Source organism: Rhineura floridana, chromosome 8 (genome assembly GCF_030035675.1).
Source record: "Rhineura floridana isolate rRhiFlo1 chromosome 8, rRhiFlo1.hap2, whole genome shotgun sequence".
In the NCBI taxonomy this organism is placed as follows: domain Eukaryota; kingdom Metazoa; phylum Chordata; class Lepidosauria; order Squamata; family Rhineuridae; genus Rhineura; species Rhineura floridana.
Genome location: NC_084487.1, coordinates 85,924,346 through 85,948,011, shown reverse-complemented (window position 1 = coordinate 85,948,011; position 23,666 = coordinate 85,924,346). Strand labels below are relative to the sequence as shown.

Sequence of the window (23,666 nt, the reverse complement as noted above, 5' to 3'; positions counted from 1 at the left end):
TGTACATAATATCATCCACATAAACAGCACAGATATTGGTTTGTGTTCCATTTCTCTGGACATATACACAGGGATCTGCCTTGCACTGTTGAAATCCCATCCCTTGCAACACACTGTCCAATTTCTCATTCCAGCAGCGTGCACTTTGCCGCAGTCCATATATTGATTTCTGCAGTTTACATACAAACCCGTCCTTTGACACAGAACCCGGAGGCAGTTCCATATATATCTCCTCTCTTAAATCACCGTGGAGGAATGCTGTCCCTATATTGTAATGATTAATGTGCATTTTCTGCATCGCTGCTAGTTTCAGTAGAACACGAATAGACTCATGTTTCACAACCGGGGCGAAAACAGCATCAAAATCTGTTCCATGTTGCTGGGTGAATCCCTTGGCTACCAAACGTGCCCTGTACCTCTGTACTTCCCCGGAACTTGCTTTCTTCTTCTTAAACACCCATCTGCAACCTAAGGCCTTTTTCCCCATAGGAAGCTTTACTAATGTCCATGTGCCATTCTGTTCCATGGCTTTCAATTCTTCCTGCATGACCTTTTCCCACTTACTTTGCTCTGCCTCAGGCATCAGCCTGATTTCATTAAATGAGGATGGTTCCTCACATTCCACGTGAGGCTTCTCTATTTGAATAGTTAATGCCGACGGTGTCTCAACAGCAGTCTGTTTACAGCCCTGACTGTCATTCACTTTCCGCTCCCTTAACCTCAAGTCATTAACACACTTCACACCCATGGACATTCTAAACAGCCCTTGTGTCATAAATCCCCTACAGACAACTTTGCCTCCTTTTTGCACAAAACATTTGCCTCTGTCAAACAGCACAGAAAACCCACAACCGGTCAATTTTCGAACAGACAAAATATTACAAGACAAGTCAGGAACAAACAAAACATCAGAGATTATTCCAATCTTATCCAATCTCACCGTTCCTCGGGCCTTCACATTTTTCCGCGATCCATCCGCTAGAAGAACAAAGTCCTGCACCTCTTTAGATGTGTGAAATAAACGTAAGTCTTTTACGAGAGTATGGGACGCTCCACTGTCACAAATCCAGTCAGTCTCTATAATCCGAGGCTTTTCTTTACTGACAAAGTTCACACTTCCCTGTTTCCAGTCTCCATCCCTGGAGTTGCGCCTGACTGCACAGTCTCTTTGAATGTGCCCACGAGCTCCACAGAAATTACAAGCCTTTAGCCGTTGCTGCTCCTGCTTGTAATCCTGCTTGCTTCTGACAGCCTCCTGCGGCTCGGCACTTTTCGCCTCCTGCCTCCGCTGCCATTCCTGGGACAAATCCTGCAACGCGTCCCACATCTGTTTAGCCGACGGCTCATCTCTCACATACATCAGTTGAGAATCCGATAGAGCCAAGATTATAAACGCCTGCGCCCTCTGCTCTCGGCGCTTCCAGGCCGCGGTCAGTACCGCCGGGGGGTTTCCTTCAATAATGTCCCATAAATCCTCTTTTATCAAGAAAGCATGCATCCTCAGCTTCCAGCTGGCGTAATTCTTTTCATTAAGTTTCTCCATTGGCAAGCCTCCAGACATGTTTACAGCCATGTTTGCTCACCTCTGTCTGGCACAATCAATCAAGCTGCCCTCTGGATCTCCGTCTGCCGTTCAGACCAGCCACTTATTCCTGTGTAACGTGCTGTGGATCTGGGCCCATAACCCTGTTGATGTGTGAGCATTGTTGCGTGACAGCGCACGTTACTTTGGAGTTAAGTTGAGCAAGAAACTTCACAGAGGCTTGAGAAAGTTTTAAGAGTCTTTACTAAGACATTACGGCCAAAGGCATAGTTCCCCCCCCTTCTTCCCCCTTCTTCCCTCTTCAAAAACAAAAGTAAGAAAGACACAGACAGCACTCTAACATCAACAGTTAGACCTTTTCCCAAGCTGTTATCTACCGTTACCATGACAACTACTGGCCTTGGATGTCTGCTCTCTCAGGCCAGGCACAGCAGATAAGGCTGCTTCTCCAGACACTTCTTGTAACTTTCCAGACTTTCAGACTTGATGGAAAAACACTCAGTGACAGTACAGTACAATGGTCAACAAGCTGTCCCTGGCCACATCCACACCAGACTTTTATTTCACTTTACACAGTTATGGCTTCTCCCAAAGAATCATGGGAAGTGTAATTAGTGAAGGGTGCTGAGTGTTGCTAGGAGATGCCCTGTTCCCCTCATAGAGTTTCAGTCAGAGCGGCTGACTGTTAAACCATTCTGGCCACTAGAGCTCTGTCAGGTAAATAGGAGTCTCTTCTCAGCATCCTTCACAAACTACACTTCTCAGGATTCTTTGGGGGAAGCCATGACTGTCTTACGTGAAATAAAGATTTGGCATGGGTGTGGCCTCCTGATTAGGCAAGCCAAACAGCTGTGAGTCTGGATTTTAGAACCCTGACAGTTGGCTCTTACTGAGCATGCCTGACGTTATCATTCAGTTCAATGCTAAAGTTCTTAAATTAATTAAAAATCAACTAGGCATGTTTTTAACTTTTAAACTGTAGAAGATGAAGGTCAGAGTATGGGGCAACGTCAGTAATGGGATTACAGGTACTCTGTGAACATGGCTGGTTTTTAAATAATTAATTTTAATGAGAACTCTGAGAGAAAAAAGTCCAAAAGGCGTCTGGGTTTTTTGCTCTCTCTTTAGACTTTGAACTCTCAATTCTTTCTGACTGTTTTATTTATTGCCATGAAAATTGAGAGGGTTGTTAAGCAAGCGTTTCTGAGTTCAGGACTGTAAGTTTTGAAAGTTTTTGTTTTGAAATGGGAAGCATCAGAATGGTATGGGGGTATTCTCAATTTAACATTGCAGAATATGAAAAATCCATGCTGACTATAGTATACAGTCACTCTCGTGGCTGGATAATAAGAGCTGATTTAAGAACAAAACAGGTTTCATCAAAATTCCACTCAGTGAGCTGCTATGAGCTAGGCCATGTTTTGCCTTAGTGGGTTGGTGGAACCTGGGCTCGTGGTTTGTCTCACCCTAGAGAAACCATGAACTGTAGCCAAGGTTTGCATTCTGATGATACACTAAGCCAAAGCATAGCCTAGCTCCTGGGTGGCATGACAGTCAGGTAGACCAAGTGAAGAATGCGGTGGCCACAATCTCCTCTTTGGGAACTGTTACAGTTACATTAAGCCAAAGTTTGGCTTGCTGTGTGCAAGGTAGCTTGATGTGTTCAAAGGAGCATTACGTTGCTGACGTGATCATATTTGTGGAAAATAGTTGTTACTTGTCAAGCACCACAGATAATAATTGTTGCTTATTATATTATAAAACAATAATAATGGTTGCTTACATAATCTCTAGAGCTCCAAACTGGATTTTTTGTATCCTGCTAATGCTCATTTGTTTACATTTTCTTCAGTCTTGCCATACAAACATTCAGTGTGCATAACAGTTGTAATATGGACCAAATACTGTCATTGATAGGGTGAGGATACACAGCTCACAGGAGGGATGGAGATACCAGCACTGGTTTCTAGGCAAGCAGTGTGGGAACCTGCTGCCTGTAGGTGGTGTGCTGAATATGTTCCTCTCTGTATGTGTATGTGGAGCATGCACATGTAGAGCATGTGTAGTTACATAAGTTTCCCCCCCCTGAAAGCCACTGCCCTGTACTTTTTGCACATGTGTTTGTTATCTGTTGGACATTAGTCCCTGTAGCCTTTAAATAGTTGCTTCAGCTAAGTGCTGTATCTGACATTTCATGAATGTTGTTAGACTTCATGGAATGCTAAACTAGAGGGAGGGAATGTGGGATAACAAAATGTTAAGCCCTTTCAAAATGGGCATTTCTATCCCTGAAGACCTGCTTAAAGTGAATAAAAGAGTCATTACGGTTGCCAGTTTTCAACTTGTTAGCTAAATATAAGCTGTGCAAGCAGAAGTGAGACCCAATAAACTTTGCTTGCAAAAAAAAGTGTAAAATTGCTACAAGCTTTAAATGTCTTATCAGGTCAGTGTGGCAGCTGTTTGAGCACATATTATCTGGAGGGCTTTCTTCCTCGCAATTCTTGAATTTTAACTATGCCAAGAACTGCTGTGTGTCCTGATATCATTTTTTTCATCCTTCTTACGTTGCAGGCAGCCCTTCAGCAAAAGATGCATATCAAGCCAGAGGAAACAGCTTAAGTATTCTTTTGTTTGCCTTTATAAAGCATAGGAACTCCAAATGAATTCTGAACTTCTTGTGCTGCCCGCTTGCAAACACGGTGCATAAGAAACTCTTATTATTATAGGTCACTGAATTCATTTTTAAAATGCCAATGGACACCATTCCTTTAGGGAACTATAAGTTGTAACCTCATACTAGAGTCTAGCAGAAATGTTGAAAGTCAGGTTTTTGGAAAGGATATTGGTTAAGAGTGTAGAAGAAGCTTAGGTGGCACCATTCTAGCATTTCAATCTACCTAAATGAACATAGCTAGCTTACTAGAGATTTCCACTGTGGAGGCCTTGTTTTGACATTCTTTGGAAAATTGGCATCCATTCTCCTAAGCCTGATGACTCCAATTGATACTTAGTTCCTGATTTAGCAGAAATTGATACTGTAGTATCAATAATGACCACAGCTGCTTAGTTGAAAATGAAACTAGGAAGACTAAATGACCAAAGACAAGCTATCTAGGGCTATTTGGGGAAAAGAGTGCTTTCTGATTGGAAAGGGGCTGCAGATGACGTTGGTATTCATTATATCCTGCTGACATGTTGCGTATGTTTTAATCTCTGTCAGGTAGTCAAATGCACTGCATTCTTACCAATACATTAAGCAATAATATTTGTTTTCTACTTCTTTACAGGGGAGCCCAGTTATACTACTAACACTAAGAATCTGTTAGCTGTCCTATTACAACTTCTAACAAAGTGAAGTCTCAGAATTTCATAATCAACTTTTCAACCTTGTCAAAAGCTTCCTTTCTGTCATCTGGCATTCAACTACTTCATAGAATCCTTACCCTCTGCCCTCTAAATTAGAAAATGCGCTATGAAATAGAGGTTGTATATTTCATATACCACTGAATGAAAGGACAGGACAGCATATCTGAGACAAATTTCAATAAACAGGGCTAATATTAGAAAACCTTGCATATTATGAATGTAATGCCCTTTTGGAAGGAAGAGTAGGAGATAAATTTAATAATAAATAAATAAATAATGCTGCTTCTTTTTTTGCATGGCATATAAGCAGCTTAAAACTCCAGCTGATCAAAATCTTCAGCTATGGGGCAGTATACAAATGGGATGGAGGGATGGGAAGGGAAGGGACTGCACTGCTGGCTCCTGATAATGCAAGCCATGGTTGCATTGAGACCCAGTGTTATACTATGATCAGCTCCAGTTCTTTCAGCTATGCCACTGAAAACTTAAGGATCCACCCTGGATTTAACCAATGTACCTATTACAAATAACTGGGGGAATCTGTGGAATACAAATGACCATATCTGATTCCGTATTTTATTTTGTTTACACATCCTTTTCATATCACTAGAAGCTAAAATGAAGAAATGAAGAAACTTAGATTATCATATGTTGGACACATAATGAACATATCTGATTCCGTATTTATTTTGTTTACACATCCTTTTCATATCACTAGAAGCTAAAATGAAGAAATGAAGAAACTTAGATTATCATACGTTGGACACATAATGAGAAGACAATAATGCTGGGAAAAACAGAAGGGAGTAGAAAAAGAGGAAGACCAAACAAGAGATGGATTGATTCCATAAAGGAAGCCACAGACCTGAACTTACAAGATCTGAACAGGGTGGTTTACAATAGATGCTATTGGAGGCCGCTGATTCATAGGGTTGCCATAAGTCGTAATGACGAAGGCACATAAAACACACACACACACACACACACCATTTTCATACTGGGAATGTTCTATTGAATATTGAATGCTCTTTCACATATTATAATGTTCTTCCATGGAGTAGATCTAGCCTAAAGCTCACTGCATGCCAGCTCTAACCATGAGGTAGTTAAATGTATCTTAATGTTCATGTCTAGTTCTCTGAATATTCAAAAGAACACTGGACTTATTTCATGGCAAGAAACTAAAGGCAGTCAGCACATATAAATAGTAGCTAGATTCCCATTTTAACCTGGATTTGCAATGTCACTGTGATCCTTAGCATTAGTATTCCTGATAGTGAGCATCAGTGAAGATGTAATGCTAAACCAGCAGTAGCCAATGTGATGTCCTCCCGATGTTGAATTTCAACTCTCATCAGCCAGATGAACAATGTCAGGGATGATCGAGTTGTAGTATAACAACATGTGGAGGGCACCATGTTGGCTACCTCTGAGAGAAATGGGGCTGGGTGGAGAAGAGAATAGTAGGCTGGTTCCCGATTTGCAAAACATGGTTTCATAGGGATTTTGTGTTATTTTGTACTGAACCTATGATTGGCTCTGGTGCTTTCACCTATGCCACTGAAGTTTGCAAACTGATGTTTGGAGAGTATGCCAGCAACCAACTTGAAAGTTCACATTTGATCTACTTGCTTCTTCTTGGGCTGTGAAATGGCAAAATTTTGATTTTTTAAAAAAAAAATATTTAACATATGAACATAATTTGTTTCAAAAAGTAAATATTTGTCCTTGTTTCATATGCCAACAAAATAGATCATGGAGTAGGACAATATGTTGGTTGGAATCCAAGTAGTTCCATATTCAAGGAGGTTTGGGGCTTATATTTCTCAAACAGCAGTTTCCCAGACCTTGTGGCAATTTGCTTTTGAAACTTGGGAGACTTGGGAGTTTCTGATATGGCAAACTATCTTCTCTGTATTTATTTATTTGTGACACATTTCTAGATCTTGTCTTTCTTCCACTATGAAACATATCTCAAAACTTTTAGGTGTAAGCATTTGGAATCCAAAACTACCAAATGAATTTTTTGCACACAAGAGATGTGAGAGTTGTTGAATAGCCCTAGTTGGATGAAGGCAATTTTTTTTCTTCATATCCCAACAGATCACTTTTTTGTCTTATTTATTTCAAATGCTCCTCCCATCTTTAATATAAAACTCAAAATGGAAAGCCCCCTGTTAACCTTTTTGAAAATAATGATCATGCTTGGTATATTCTGGCTCACTAGGTATATTCTTTGGGGGAAATTATAAGCAAATGGCAAGGATGGATTATGTCCCAAGAAGCAGTCCCTGCAAAGCATCTGTATGCATAGTTATAGCTGGAATGCAATTATATAAGTAAACAAGTTGGTTTCTCCAGTTCTTGCTGTCATATCAGAAACAGAATTTAGCTATACATAATTAATCTCCTCATTCCACTATATGAGGAAATGAGAATTTAGGAGTACAAGACTTACTTGTAGGAAGGATTTAGTAGAAAGCCCTGACCCAAAACTTCTGGGAGAAGGTAGAATGTAGTTTTTGGCAAGTTAGATGTTCTCTTGGAAGTCAGTGCTTTGTTTCTGGCATTCTACATTCCTGATGACAAAGTACAGTTTCATTGTCTGCCAGAGACAAACCAGATGCTTGATTTCTAGACTTGTTTCTGTCTAGTTTAAAAGGGCTAATTTTTCTTTCTCAAACTTACAAGTGTTAATATATTTATTGTCAAAGCAGCCAATAGTTTGACAAGTTAAATAAGTCCAGGGAAACCTAATTGGGTATTTTCCATTCCATGTAGCATTAATGCTTATTTTTAAGAGTCCTGGGAGTAGCTGTTAGTAAAAGTATTGATTACTACCCTGTTCTTAATAATTGGGTGAGTAGTAGGCTAGCACTTCACAGAATCTAAACTCAGATGTAAAGGGGTAAAATTTCATTGTGTTCACACATATTTGGTAGACTTGCCATTCAGTATTCTTTTTGCTAATTTTTTGTGAATACACTATGTTGTAATTCTTTTCCTCAGGAGCTCACAGAAACCGGGGATCACAATCTTCTGTACATTGCTAATTCAACTGAAGACTGTACATGAAATGTCTAGAAATTTGCTGCGCATGAAATGTCTGTAGAGATTTATATAGTAGATTCTGTCTAAAATAGTGCATCTACAATAATATCACCAAAAAGATGCAGTTTAACAAACAAAATTTTCCAGATGGTCCCTCATTGCTGGTATTAAAAAGAGTTTTATAATATGACTGACATCTTTTCCAATTTTGTCTATTGAGTGCTAAAATAAGTACATTTTCTCCTCTTGCTGTTTTTGTATACCCAGGCTCAAATATATTTTTGCAGTAGATCAAGATAGTAATAGATAGTGCCACAGAGCCTGTGATGTCACTGTAGAAAGCGACCCTGGATCCCCCCCCCCAAAAAACCTGCTTTTGAAGGGCTCATGATGTGAGAATGGTTATGTTCAGTGGAAGCTTAACTGAATTGTCTATGGTTTGCTGATGCTAGCCAGAAAAAAAAACCTTGAATAATGAGAAGAAGAATTCAACCCTCTCCCCCTGAGTGACTGTGGTAAAAGGTTGCGCGCTTGCACAATATGGGGCATCTTGCTAGAAGAAATACTGGTGTCCACTGCAGGATGATGGACAAAATAGACTTGTCACCTTCTGTATTTGGGAGAGAATGTAGCAGGCCTCTTCATTGTTACTGCAGCAACAGAGGAAAATGGTCATGCCAGCTCTATATCTGTGTCCTGATCCTGGAGCAATTCATGTTAACCAAAGCATTGGTACTGGCTTCATGCCAGTGATCTGTTAGGATCCAGTCAAAATGCTCTTAATAAAATCTGTGGTAAACACAAAAAGAAAAACTAAAAATAAAACATTTCTTTTTAAAAGAAATGCTTCCTTAGAAAAACATAAGAATAAAATATTTACTGCAGGAAAGAAAACAACAGTAAAATATTTTCATGGCCATAGGTGAGACTTTTGAAAAAAAATGGACTAATTCTTTAAAACACACACACAACCCCCGACCCTAAAGATTTTAGCAACTAACAATTTGGCTGCTTTGCACTTGGGATTGAGTATTCCCATTAAAGGGGTTTCCCCATTATTGGTGAAATAGAATTAAAAGGTATCAGACAGACAAACACATAACAATACAACACATTCTAAACTTTTTGATATTCCATAGCCTCTAGCCATGTGCAGAGCTTTGCACATGAAAAGTAGTCATGGAATTCTTTGATTATGGTGCTAATGCCTGACTTAATTGCCAGCAGTAACTGGTTCCCCATGGACATTGAAGACCACAATACTAGATGCTCTACGTTAGAATTTGGCTATTGAGATGCTTTACAGATCATTGCATCTGAAGTGGGGCAAAGGAAGAAGTGGGGTGTTACTTTTTCAAGGTTGTTATGCAGTACAGTGCGGCCTTCAGTGTTTCAGTCACAGTGAAAATACCACTCCCTTCCCACAAGTTGAAAGCAGAATTTCTCTCAGTGTTTCTAGACGGTGCTTTTTTTAGTGTAGCAAAGAAGGAAGGGGGGGTGAAAGACTCATGTCCCCCTTTGTTTTGATATCTGGCCTATATAATGAATTTATACTCTTCTTTTCTCAATACCTTGGACAGTAGTCAAAGAATCAGAAGAAGGCTAGAACTGGGGAGGGCGGCTATGCAGTTATGAGAGGACTAGAAAAGATCATCAAATGCAAAGATGTATCACTGAACATCAAAGTCAGGATCATTCAGACCATGGTGTTCCCGATCTCTATGTATGGATGTGAAAGTTGGACAGTGGAAAAAAAAAAGATAAGAGAAAAATCAACTCATTTGAAATGTGGTGTTGGAGGAGAGCTTTGTGCATACTATGGACTGTGAAAAAGAAACCACTGGGTATTAGAACAAATTAAACCAGAACTATCACTAGAAGCTAAAATGATGAACTAAAGTTATAGTTGTGAGAAACTGAAGTTATCATACTTTGGACACATAATGAGAAGACAAGATTCACTGGAAAATAAATTCCCTGGAAAAAGACAGTAATGCTGGGAAAAACAGAAGGGAGTAGGAAAAGAGGAAGACCAATCAAGAGATGGATTGATTCCATAAAGGAAACCACAGACCTGAACTTACAAGATCTGAACAGGGTGGTTCATGACAGATGCTATTGGAGACTTGGATCATGATTGAGAGATAAACAGAAGTGTTTTGAGAGAGCATAACCAGCAACAGGGTCATCCTTTGCATTTCTTTGAAAAAACGATTTATTTGACATGAGTCAGTTACATTAGTTATGATTGAGATCTCATCCTTTTCATAAGATACCAAAGCTAACTTTAAACCATTTTTTTCAGTGCTGTACTTAATCTAATTAAAAATCCAAATTCAAGAATTTCAGAAGGTAAAAATACTAAAATAAGAGAAAGGAGCTCGGGATTCAAAATTAAGCCATCTTTGCAAGGGGCTAAGAGGAAAGAAATGAAACATTTTGTAGCTACATAACAGACAAACAAACATTAATAAGGCCTTTACAGCCCCCCAAATCCTTCTTCGTTGGTCATGACTTGGCTGAAAAGAATTAGCACAGTTTATGAAGATTGCATTATTTTCTGAAAATGTAAATTTGGGTTTTTTTTAAACCAGTTCCCTTTTCTCTCAGCCTTGAGCTTACAATTTATTTACTGATCTCAAGCCTCCCTCCAGAGAGCGGGGGAAGAGGAGGGGTTGAACTGTTGGTATTGATTTATCTTACCATCTCCCTTTTTAGTTAATGTTTGCCAATAAAATATTTCTTAACCCTTCCAGACCTTTGTTACCTTTTGAAGTGCACTGTCCTCATATGCATATTCACACCGTATCAGTCAATCTTTTCAACTTCAAAGGCAATTTTCCAGGTTTGACTGTAAATTTTTATCATTTTTTTTGCAAGGGTAAAGGATCTACCTTCGACCCTTTGTTTCCCATTTTTCTCTTTCTCTTTCTGTTTTCGTTGTTATTATTTCATGCTCAGCCTGTTCAAGGATGTACTGGGGCCACTAATATCAATAACAATACAGGTTCAGTCTATTCGAGGGTGAACTGGGGTCTCCAAGCCACCACAAACCAGGTCCAGCCTATCCAAGGCTGAACTGGGGCTTTCCAAGCGGCCATAAACCAGATTACAGGCTCAGCCTGTCCAAGGCTGAACTGGGGCTCTTAACAGCCACCTCTACCTATCTCTAGGCTTTCCAAGGCATAGAGCAGCGCATTCCCGTTCCGTGCCCGGTACTTCTGGGCAAAGGGGCGAGTTTGTGGCCACAGCCGAAGCTCAGGCCGCCATCGGGCGTGCACGCGGCGCGCCGGCGCGCCATCGTGACACACAGGAAGGAGGCGGGGCGGCTGAAGGCCATTTAAGGCCGCTCTGCCAGCCTCCCGCCCTCCTTTGAATTTTGGCGGCTGAGGCTTTGTGGCAGCGGCTGCTGCGCGGCACGGGGAGCCTCCCGGCACAGGCGAGGCCTTCTGGCCGCGGCGGGGCCTTTGGTGAGCCGGCCTTGCGGGGGTAGAGGAGGGGGATTTTATTTGTTCTAGGAGACATTTTTTTGGGAGAGCAGAATTGTCCATAGATGCCAACCTCAGCCAATAGGAGGCCAGTACCACATGGGTCAAAGATTCGACCGAATGAGTACTGGTCTCCATCCTTAATAGGGAGATTGGAGTACCTCGGGGGACTGCCAGAATGAATCTAAGAAACTGGTTCAGGGCCTTTTCAAAGGGAGCGTTATTAACATACCCCCAAACCTCGGCCCCATATATGAGTTGTGTGACCAGACTTCCACCCCTGGTATTAAAGAAGTGGCAAAGTTGGTGTGCGGAGTGCACAGCTTTCAGCCGGGCCGCCTCTAAATGAGAGTTCCAAGATAGATTGGAATTGAAATATAGGCCCAAGTAGCGGTAGGTACATTGTTGTTTAATAAATTTGCCATTCAATCTCCACACATGTTTGGTTCTTTTCTTACCAAATACCACTACCTTGGTCTTATCATAATTAATTTTAAGATGTTCCTTAGCACAATATTCCCCCAGGCTGACCAGCAGCCTTCTCAGACGAATCTGGGTTGTGGCAATTAAAGCCAAGTCATCCGCATATAATAAAACCGACAATGTATCTGATAAAACGGCAGGCGGGAAGAACTGAGCCCCAACTAGCTCTTGAACTATATTATTAATATAAAATTTAAAAAGAAAAGGGGCCAGACGGCATCCCTGACGGACTCCTCTTTTGGTAGGGATTTCCTCAGAAAGTAAGCCATTTGCCCCTAATCTCACCCTCAGTGAAGTATTTGAGTGTAAAATTTGAAGTAAAAAAAGCAAGCGTCGATCTATATTTGCATTGGACAATTTTGCCCAGAGACGCTCTCTGTGTATCGTATCAAAAGCTGCTGAGAAGTCCACGAAGGCTACAAATAACTCCTTTCTTTTGTGTAGAGCATATTTCTGTATAAGATGGAGTAATATGAAGCATTGATCTATCGTAGATTTATCTTTAGTGAACCCATCTTGCTCCTGTGCAAAAGTAGAATTTGCATTAGCCCAGTCATCTAGTCTGTTTAAAAGATATTTGGTATAGATCTTAGATGTTATATCCAATAAACTGATTGGCCTGAAATTGTCGGGATCAGTTTTTGGTCTCCCCTTGTGGATAGGCACCACGGTGCTAGTACTCCAGCCTTTAGGTAATTCTCCCTGACTATTAATAAAGGTAAATAGTTTGGCCAATATCGGAGCCCACCACTCTATATTGTACTTGAATACTTCTGCCAGGAGCATGTCTTCACCTGGCGCTTTGTTATCAGCTAAGGACTTAACCAAGGCGAAGACTTCATCAGGTGTAAGCGGGGCCCACTCTGAGCACACTGTTAAGGACTGAAAGATGTAGATATTATTTATCTGGTGATCTGAAACACCATAACAGTACAGCTTCATAAAATGTCGACTCCACTGATCAGAGTTGATCTGGTTCTCTATAGTGGCACAATAGCCCTTAAGCCCCCTCAATACCAATCTCCAAAATTTTGGTGTGTTTTTTTCTAAAGCAGCTAGCCCCAATTCCCTCCACTGTTTCTTTATATAATTAGATTTCTTAAGGATTAAAAGTTTTTTATAGTAGCGCCTCTGCTTCACAAAGGAGTCAAGATTTTCATAGGAATCATCCTGTCTTAGTCTCCTGATGGCCTGAGCCAGTTTTGTTTTGCGTTTGCCAATACACAATCATAATCAAACCAACCCAGCTTCTTCAAAGGTGAAGAGCGAGAGTGAGTCAACAGCGGCTTTAGTAGGTCTACTAAAGTGTACGCGGTGGTAGGATTCGGAGAAGCCAACAAAAATTCACGCATTTCCATTGAAGGGAGATTTAAAGCTGTATTAATTATCAAACCTGTTTTATCATTCCACCGAATCCTTTTGCCACCTTGAGACATTAAATTTGAGGTTGGTGCGAAGGTATTTGAAGGGAAATGCAAATGAATGGAGAGCAACAGACAAATGGGCATATGGTCACTCTCTGGTCTTACTGGCACCCCAAACGATTTAATCTGAGAAGCAAGGGGGTATGAGAGAGCCATAAAATCAATAACGCTCCTGCCACGCGGTCCATAATACGTGAAGGCATCTGAATCTGGGAATATGGGGGAGCCATTACACAGAAAAAGTTGGTATTTATACACCAGGTTAAAGAGCAGCCTTCCCGCCGGATTTATGACCTCATCCCTAGACCTTCTGTCAGGCATGGCCGACAGATCTTCCTTGGACAGCCCTAGTTTGTTTCCCATGGTGAGATTATTACTGCCAATTCTTGCATTAAAGTCTCCTGCCACCAAAATTGCAGGATCCTTAAATGACTGATATAAGAGGGTTAATACCTGGTCTAATTCTGTCCAGATTCTCACTCGCCCGGCCTTGGTACTCTCTGGCGGTATATAGACATTTATAACAATAATTTCTGCCTGTGGCGGCCAACAGACTCTGGTAACTAATATATTCGATGAGGGCAATAGAGTGATCTCAGCAATAGCTGGGTTTCCGTCTACGGATATTAAAGTAGCCAGACCTCCCCTCGTTCTCCCAGCTCGACAAGACTTCGTGGCCGGGAGAGCGCGGGCGACATAGCCAGGAAGTGAATTGAAAGAAGGACCAGCAACCCAGGTTTCTTGAAAACAAAGTATATGAAACGATTTACAAAATTCCTTAAAACCACTGTCTACTTGTTTAGAGGCCCAACCTGCTATATTCCAGGACACGATATTTATCGCGTCCTGGGTTGAGCCAAGGGGCAGGCAAGGTCAGGGCACTACTGGCAGCGGTTGTTCTGAGGGACATGACTCTTCCAAATGAATTTCGGCCTCAACGGTCCAAGCAGGTCTGCTAACATTCGAATAAACACAACTTCTGGGCTTTTGTGGGCTCCCGACCACTGGAGGTAGTTTACCTGGCGATCCTAATTCCGCCTCCTCCAGAAATCTGGCAATCGGTCGCCTAGCCAAAAGACTTTTTAGTAGCTTTTGGAGTTTGCAGATTACTTCCTGTTGGGCCTGCTCCGAGAACGTAGCAAAATTCGTTATTAAATCCTCCTTCCCCTCACAGGAGAAGCTGAAATAGGTTTCCACAGTGTCATTAACATGGTCCGGGGGAAGTGAAGGGCAACTTAAGTCACTGTTAAATTCCAGAGGTGAAGATGTTATCTCATCAACTACGAAGAACTCTTGATCAGAGTAGTCCAGGTCAACACTGCTGTTTTTATCCGCAATTCCATCTATACTCTCAATCAGGGACTCTTCCATCAATATGGACATTTGCGGAGTTTGGGTGCTCTGTTGAAGGGACGAGGTGCCAATCATTGGAGCGATTATCCTACCAATGGGTTCTGACACACACTCATCCGGATGGAGGATAGTCTTGCGCATAGGAATTGTCAGCAAGGGGTGTGGGGCTATGATATTTTGGAAGTGTCTTTGAGTCATTATCCCTTGCTTACATAAAATATGTTTTTTCTCCAATATCAGCTTTGCTATCTTAGGGTTCTTGAACGTGATTAAAGCCGAGTTAAATTGGGTGGGATTATAAAGCCAGTTTACGTTCATAATGTCCTCTGCTTGTACTTGCTTCAAATTTAGATCTTGCAGAATTTTAATAATATAGAGTTTCCTTTTAAACTGTGGTTCATCCAAGTTAAAGCCAGGTAGATTTAACAATGCTATTTTATTTTGTGTATATTTTAGGGACCATTCCTTCGGTCTTAGATGAGGAGTTGTAGTTTCTAAGCGATGAACCCTAATATGTTGTCGTTCAACCCTGTAGCCGTCCAGAGAGTTCACTTCCGGTTCTCGTCTTAGCAATGTAGGCGATGTCTTTGTTAGAGACACAGGTAGTTTTAGTGCAGAACAACCACCATCTTGTAATTGAGGGCTATCAGCCTGAACCTTCTTATGGATTGCAGTCCCCTCCAGAATTTTAAAGAGCTTATTAAAATTCATTTTCTTATTTTTTGGCAGTTTGTATCTTTTGACATTTTTGGACTTTTTTGCCATTGTCATGACTTTAGGATTTGGGCGTCTTTTCGCCTTGGGGACTGTAGGTGTACGTTTTGGAATTAAATTAACAAGTTCCGTCGTCAGGGTTCCTAACAGTCCATTTGATTCCGAAATAAAGTTTTTAATGCCTGTCATCTCTTTCAGAATTATTTCCACCATCAAGTTTAAGCGATGCAGGTCCATATAGAGTAGAGCATGGAAGCCGTTCTCTGTGTCCAAAGGTGTGTTGGTCATCTGCTCTTGAGTGGCCCCAATCAGCCCAACAGGACTCCCATTCTCAGAGGGCCCTCTGCATGTTGTCACTAATGACTCCTCAGGGTTAAAGTCTAACAGTTTTGTTAAATTGCCAGCCCTTTCATGCTCCTGGGGTGAGTTTGGACTCCTAAAAGTTGGTGAATTCTGTGTCCCCCACATATCTCTGTGGCCAATAGGCCAGTCCATTGCCTCACTTGGGGGGTTAGTTGAGTCTCCATATGATAGGCTAGACCTACATGATAGGCCAGATGGAGCACCCTCCTCTCTCAAAGTTGTTTCAGAGTCCATATTGTTAGAGTAAAGAGCCTCCTTTGAAGGAGGAAGGGCAATATCCTGGCAAGAAGACCCTTTCTCACTTCTCTTATCTTTGCTCGCGTAAAAAAACTGTGTGATTTTAGATTGTTTATAATAATTGTCCTCTCCAGGGATCTGTTCCATTGTAATCCCCTGGTCTCTAAGCATTTTCCTTGTTTGAACCATAATCAGAAAATTAGCAGATCACCAGGGTTGCCTCAGTACTGCTTCAATAAAGCCAGGCCTTGGGTGGCTAATAGATAATATAAATTTGATCCATTTAAGCTTCACCGGTTCAGAGCGTTCTCCATACAGGAGGTGTCAGGTATCCGCTGCTGGGCAAAAAGCTGCTGTGAGTAAGTCTCTAGGCTTTCAGTAAGAGACAGAAACCTCAAGGCCTGAGGAGCCAGAGCGACGTTGAAATGCTTCCTCGTACTCATCGGCCATTTTACTTTTCCAAGCAGTCCTATTCTAGTTTCTGCCCTTGAGATTGGTCTGGAAGCTGCAGCTGGTGCAAAATGCTGCAGCGAGACTGCTCACTGGGGCAGGGTATCGCCAGCATGTCACCCCACTGCTGAAAGAATTGCACTGGCTGCCCACTTGGTACCGGGCCAAGTTCAAGGTTCTAGTTCTGGTGTACAAAGCCCTATACAGCTTGGGACCAGGATACTTGAAAGACCGTCTTACCCCTTATATACCCAGCTGATCACTGCACTCTGCTGTTAAGGGCCTCCTGCAGATACCATCTTATCAGGAGGTCCATTCTGCACAACATAGGAAATGGACCTTTAGTGTGGTGGCACCTACCCTGTGGAATTATCTCTTCTTAAATATTAGACAGGCGCCATCTCTGTTATCTTTTCGGCACCTATTGAAGACTTTCTTCTTTCAACAAGCCTTTTAAGTTAAGACCCATCCCAGTCTGCGTCTGTGTTGGAATTGCTTTTGATATGTTTTTTTTAAAACCCTTTTTATTTAAGATGTTTTTTAAGCTTTTTTAAAGAATGTTTTTAAAGTTGTTTTGTTTTAATGTATTTTAAGGTCTCTTTTTATGATGTTTTAAAATGTTTTTAGTGCTTTTGTTTGCCGCCCTGGGCTCCTGCTGGGAGGAAGGGTGGGATATAAATTCAATAATAATAATAATAATAATAATACAAACAGGTTTAGACAAACTGTTAATGGAAGATGGGCTATCAGTGGTGATTAGCTGTAATAGCTAGGGGTGGAGTGCCAATGCACCTCTAATTACCAGCTGCTGAGGAAGAACCAAGGAGGGATCATTGTCTTCATTATCCCTTGCTTTATAAGCTCCCTAGGGGTATCTGGCTCACCACTGCTAGAAATTATATACTGATATACTTGCATGTCCCCCAAGGACATGTGTTGTAAGTACACATGTACTTGTGTTGTAAGTACACGAAGCATATACACACTAGGATTCATTCAAACAAGGCAGGTTCAAAGCATGAGTTATGATCATGATTTCTTAACAGAAGTTGGGACCCCTTTTTCCTTTAAAAGGCCACATTCTCCCAGGTGACATCTGTAGGGGCCACATCTTGACAGTGGGCAAAGCTAGTGGGGCAGAGCTAGAGGGACAGAGCCCGCACTGGGTGGCGCACCACATTTTCTTTCTCACTGTGCGACCCTTTCCCCCCTTTATCACCCAAAGGACATTATGCCAAGGGCACACCTGGATTAAAACGACCAGAGTTTTCCCCAGTCACACATAACGTCTCGGCTGTGGTGTTGGAGGAGCCCTGAACGATAGAGCTGGGTGACTTCAGTGTCTATGCTGAGGCTGCCTCTAGTGTTCCAGCTCAGGATTTCATAGTCTTCATGATGACCATGGGGTTGTCTCAAGTTGTCACTGGCCCAACACATAGGGCAGGACACACACTCGACTTGGTTTTTGCTCCAGATGGAGGAAGGGGTGAACTGGAGATGGGGGGTGGGTTGGATGTCACCCCATTGTCATGGTCAGATCACTTCCTGGTGAAGTTTAGACTTATGGCTCTGATCCTTTCCTGCAGGGGTGGTAGACAGATTAAGATGGTCCGCCCCTGGAACCTAATGGAATCCACTGGATTCCTGAATGCCATGGGGGAGTTCCCAGTAGATAGAGCAGGTGACCCTGTTGAAGCCCTTGTCACACTGTGGAACAGTGAGGCGCATCGGGCTCTTGACACGGTTGCCCCCAAACGCCTTCTCCAGCATTGTGGAGCCTGGCCTGCACCTTGGTAGACCAGTGAGCTAAGGGCAATGAAACAGGCTGGACGATGGCTAGAGCGCAAGTGGCAAAAGACATGCTGTGAGGCTGATCAGGCACGAGTAAAACATCATAACTGTGCCTACTGTGTGGCAGTGAGGGTGGCGAAGAAGGCCCACTTCTCTGTCTCCATCACATATTCAAGTAGCTGTCCGGTGGAGCTTTTCCATATTGTCAGGAGTCTGTTGACATCAACTCCAGAAAATAAGAGTTTTAGACCCTTTGGAGGCCCACTGTGAATTGTTTGCTAGGCACTTTGAGGGTAAAGTTGCTTGCCTACGTAGCAGTCTTGATGCCCCCTCCACATCTACTGTAGTCCCCAATGAGGTGTCCAGTGCAAAGTTTGCTGCAACTTCTTGGGAAAGGTTTCAGTTGATGCAGCCTGATGATGTGGACAAGGTGCTTGCTATGATGCGGCCAGCAACGTGTCCTCTTGACCCTTGTCCTTCTTGGCTTATTAAAGCTTGCCGAGGGGGTTTGACCGAGTGGATCCAGAGTGTAGCCAACGCATCATTGCGGGAGGGAGAGATTCCGGGTGCCTTGAAGGAGGCGGTGATCCGACCACTCCTGAAAAAGCCCACCCTGGACCCATTGGTTTATGACAACTACCAACCGGTTGCAAATACCCCCTTGTTAGGGAAGGTGATTGAGAGGGTTGTGGCGCAGCGATTGCAAGTACTCTTGGATGAAACAGATTATCTTGACCCATCCCAGTCTGGGTACAGGCCTGGTTATGGGACTGAATTGGCCTTGGTCACCCTGATGGATGACCTTTATCGGAAGAAGGACAGGGGGAGTGTGATCCTGTTATTCTTACTTGATCTCTCAGCAGCTTTTGATACCATTGACCATGGAATCCTTCTGGGTCGACTTGGTGAGATGGGTATTGGAGGTACTGTTTCACAGTGGTTCTGATCCTATCTCCAGGGTCGCTCTCAGAGAATAGCATTGGGTGACTATCTTTTGGCCCCCTGGCAGTTGTGCTGCGGGGTGCCGCAGGGTACCATCTTGTCACCCATGCTGTTTAACATGTATATGAAGCCCTTGGGAGCAGTCATCAGGAGAATTGGAGCAAGGTGTCAGCAGCATGCTGACAATGCCCAGCTCTATTTCTCCGTAACATCTGAATCAGGAGAGGCTGTGCAAACCCTCGACCAGTGCTTGGACTCGGTGGTGGGCTGGATGAGGGACAATAAACTGAGTCAAGACGGAGGCGCTGTGGGTTAGTGGTTCCTGAGTTCGGATAATTGGTCAGTTGCCTGCTTTGGATGGGGTCGTACACCCTCTGAAAGAGCAGGTGTATAGTGTGGGGGTGCTCCTGGATCCATCTTTGTCCCTAGAGGCCTAGGTGACCTCTGTGGCTAGGAGTGCCTTTTACCAGCTTCAGCTGATAAGACAACTGCAGCCCTTTCTGGACCGGGATAGCCTGACCACTGTTGTCCATGCACTGGTAACCTCTAGGCTGGATTACTGTAATGCACTCTATGTGGGGCTGCCCTTGAGGTTGGTCCAGAAGCTGCAGCTAGTGCAAAATGCAGCGTCGAGACTGCTCACTGGGGCATGGTGTTGCCAACATGTCACCCCACTGCTGAAAGAATTGCACTGGCTGCCCATTTGCTACAGGGCCAAGTTCAAGGTTCTAGTTTTGGTGTACAAAGCCCTATACAGCTGGGGACCAGGATACCTGAAAGACCGTCTTACCCCTTATATACCCAGTCGATCACTGTACTCTGCAGGTGAGGTCCTCCTGCAGATACCATCTTATCAGGAGGTTCGTTCTGTACAATATAGGAAATGGACCTTTAGTGTGGCGACATTCAGTTCCGTATGTCAGTCTTCATCAGATATATTGTACTGTGTATGAAGATCAGTATGGAGGTCAAACTAGGCTTTAAACTTCTGCAAGTGAATTAATGGGCTGGTGAAGGAGAGATGGAGCCGCCTATCGCTCTTCTATGCTCATTATAGAAATCAAGTGGACTGGCAGAGGAGGAATGCCTTCCTCCATGGCCAACATACAAATATAGCAGATCTCCATTCCCCTTTGCCAACCCCTAGCAGGCTTGTAAAACTTTTCAGGTAGTAACTTGTGTGGTCTTGTTTAGTAGGGTGGAAAAACTTGTCGGTCCTACCCACTATTGATAGAAACACATTCTTCTGCTGGTTCCAGTGCATCTCTATCTCTTCTGAAAACGGCGCTAGTCAAACCTGCCCCTATTCCCTGTAAAACCTGGTGGGAGCAGCTTTAGTGGGTTTTTTTTTTTAATTGAGCTTCAAAGAGATTTTGCAACTGATCAGCAGATCAGCCTGTTCCCTCTCCAGCTGTGGCTAAGGGAAACCTTTTGCTGTGGCAACTAGTGTCTTCACAGTCTATGTGTCATCCTCCTGCTATTCACTATCAGTTTGGGAGACTGAGCTATTATTTGAACTTGAAATATTGAATGGTACACTAAATCTGTATATATCAGAATTAATTTTTATAGCTCAGTGTTTGGAAAACTTACCACGTTACTCACAAACTAACTTAGCATTTGACTGCCAAATAAGCAAGTTAAACCACAGGCCTTTAGTTTGCCAATGAGAAACGCAGGATCAAGTTGATAAAGCAAAGTTGTGCTTTGTATTTCAATAGAATAATGCCTACACTTCATGGAAATGTGGGACTTGAGGACATAAAAGAACACAAGTAGTTGAGGCATATATTGGCTGAGTTTGGATGTAATGCTGGCCGTAAATCACAGTTGGAAAAATTAGCCTGTGCGTGAGCTGTAGCCCCTGCTTTGCTCTTAGCTTCTGAGGGCAGAGAAACAAACATCAGAGTGTCTGTCTTAGCATTACATGTGAATCATCGTTTGTGGTTTGTTTCTCTTAGCATGTTGGTTTCTGATCATGATTTGTTTAGTGAGAAGCAAACCACGAGTGTTGGGTTGCATGTAACACTAAGTGAGCTGACCCATGGCTTGTTTTGTTGCTCTAGGAAGGGAGGAATAAATTGGGACTGCTTGAGTTGCCTTTACCAGCATGCAATTTGTGCACAGGCTAATTTCCCTAGCCATGGTTTATGGCAGTGTTACATGTGAATGAAGCCATTGTAGTGGAGGAACAACACTTCAGTACACAGGTACATTTTCATCAGCTGAAGACCTACTTCTACAAACAGTAAACGGGCACATAAATTGACGATTGATGATTAGGGGTTCCTCTTCAATTTAAATATGTTAATCAGATACACAAACTTGGGTACCAATTATTAACTTGTGAAATAAATGAATAGTTCTTGGGGAATTATTTTTCCTTTTTGCCAATTTTAATAACTGAAATGTATTTGAAACTTGGGTAATATTTGACAGATGGCATCTTCTGTTGTCTGCTTCTCCTTGAGTTTAGAGAACATCTGAACGTAAATTATTTAAGAAGTTGTCACTTGTGCAAGCTTGTTTGCCTGAAGCAGCAATAAGAAATGAGAAACAAGTCAAAATGTGTAACATGTGAGACACTATTAGATGTGTGGCTGGACAATCTTTTGGAGAAACTTGTAGACAAGTCTATTTATTAGCTTAAAACATCTTACATTCAGCATAGAGAGCATGTTTATCCCCTTGATAGCACTTTCATTAGAATGTTTTTCACACAGATACATCATGCTGTGAGCTTGACACCCAGCTTTGATAACACTTAATTTTGAGACAACTATTTCAATATTTTATTTGCAAGAACTGCAATTGCTGGTACATTTTGGTCTCTGTTTGATGGTGACTGGCAAACGGTAGCAAGCAGCTTGATTTTCTATCAAACATGTGAGATATTTGTGCAATAATAAAAGAGCTAGTGGGGTAGCAGTTAGAGTGTCAAACTGAGTGGTTCCAAGATCCAGGTTCAAATTCTCAATCAACCATGAAACCCATTGGGTGACTTTGAGCCATCCACATGCCGTACTCAACTTCACAGGACTGTTGTGAGGATAAAGGGTTGGGGAATAGAACCTTGTAAGCCAGCAGCCTGAGTTCCTAAGGGTATGATAAACATAAGAAATATGTACAAAAATAAGAAAAAATGCATGGAAGATATGGTTTTTTTTGGAATATGTTGCAGTAGTGATCAGCTGGTCTATTCTGATCTTCTTTTGATTTTGGAGCGTCTCTTTGCATCTTTTCCCCAAGATTCACATTTTAACACAACTTGTTGTTTCTGTGGTGTTGGCACAGCAATTACTATTCTGCACCACCTTAATATGCTGCTGCTAGTTTTATGACTTCGCTTTTAATTTTCAAGAATTCCTACAACTATTCATTGTTGGGATCCAATTTATCATGCAATCTACAAAAATGCATTTCTGACCATAAACCCTAGCTGAAAATGTTCAGGTTGTCAAGTACTCAAACAGCCATAGTTATTACCACTAAAAGATGAGTTCTGGCTGTTTCTGACACTAGCTATTTTACACTCTCACTGGGGGAAATAGATTCCAAAGAACTGTTATGAATATATTACACAGTAAGTGCACCAATCATAATGATATACAATAAGAAAATCATGCAAAATATGTGACAAAGCCTCAATGAAATTTCAATGTGGATATTTGGGGGGGGATTTATAAGTTGCATATATATGTACTGCAAGAATTTAAAAATGAAAGTCTAATGCTCTATATTATGTTTTGAGTATAAACAGTGCAAATACATTTTGGTGCGCTCAGATTGTTGAATGCTATTTTATTTGAAGATGAAGCAGTCTACATGCAGATGCCAGTTAACCCATAACATTGAAGCTAAGATATGAGTAACATGTTTGTTTCTTGAAAATGTAAATATATTGGAAGTGCCAGATTATAATGCATTTATTGCAAAGCTATATGGATTATAATAATTGGACGCCAATATATATATAAATAACTTGTGAAAACTAAATCATTTAAATACAACCAACAAATTGCGGAATATTGGCATCTCAGACTCGTTCCTGGCCTCCACAAAGCAGTTCAGATTGGAACATTTTACTTAAGGTAATGATTGGGCTTGGATCTCGGCCAGTTGCAGAAGGTGGAAAACCCAGGATTTGTGTGTGGTCTCCAAGAATGCCTCTTCAAATTTCCTCAACTGAGGGTTTGAGGAACAACTGAATGCTCTTGGTTGACCTTGTGATTGCAAGAGATAGGAAAGGATGGAAAATTATGCAGATTTTTATTTATTATTATTTGTTACATTTATATCTCACCTTTCTTTCACCCTGGAACCCAAGGCGGCATACATGTGGTTCCACGGCGGTCTCTCATCCAGGCACTGACCAGACCCAGACCTGCTTAGCTTCAGCAAGGTAATGGTCTCATGTGCCTTCAGACCAAAACTTTGGCCTGGGACCAAAAATTTATAGAT

At 42.0% G+C, this 23,666-nt stretch overlaps 1 protein-coding gene across 32 annotated transcripts in view; it reads left to right on the top strand.

Annotated features, from left to right (window-relative positions):
• The window catches only part of IMMP2L (inner mitochondrial membrane peptidase subunit 2), a 797,369-nt gene that overhangs the window by 74,902 nt on the left and 698,801 nt on the right, over positions 1 to 23,666 (top strand). The window contains exon 4 of one of the 32 annotated variants that reach the window (XM_061639985.1): positions 7,919 to 8,098. The exons of the other annotated variants lie outside the window; for them this stretch is intronic. Coding sequence (XP_061495969.1) covers positions 7,919 to 8,021 — 103 coding nt within the window. The 3' untranslated portion in view covers positions 8,022 to 8,098. Of the gene's footprint in view, positions 1 to 7,918; positions 8,099 to 23,666 lie in introns of those variants that run through there. 32 annotated transcript variants of the gene reach the window in all.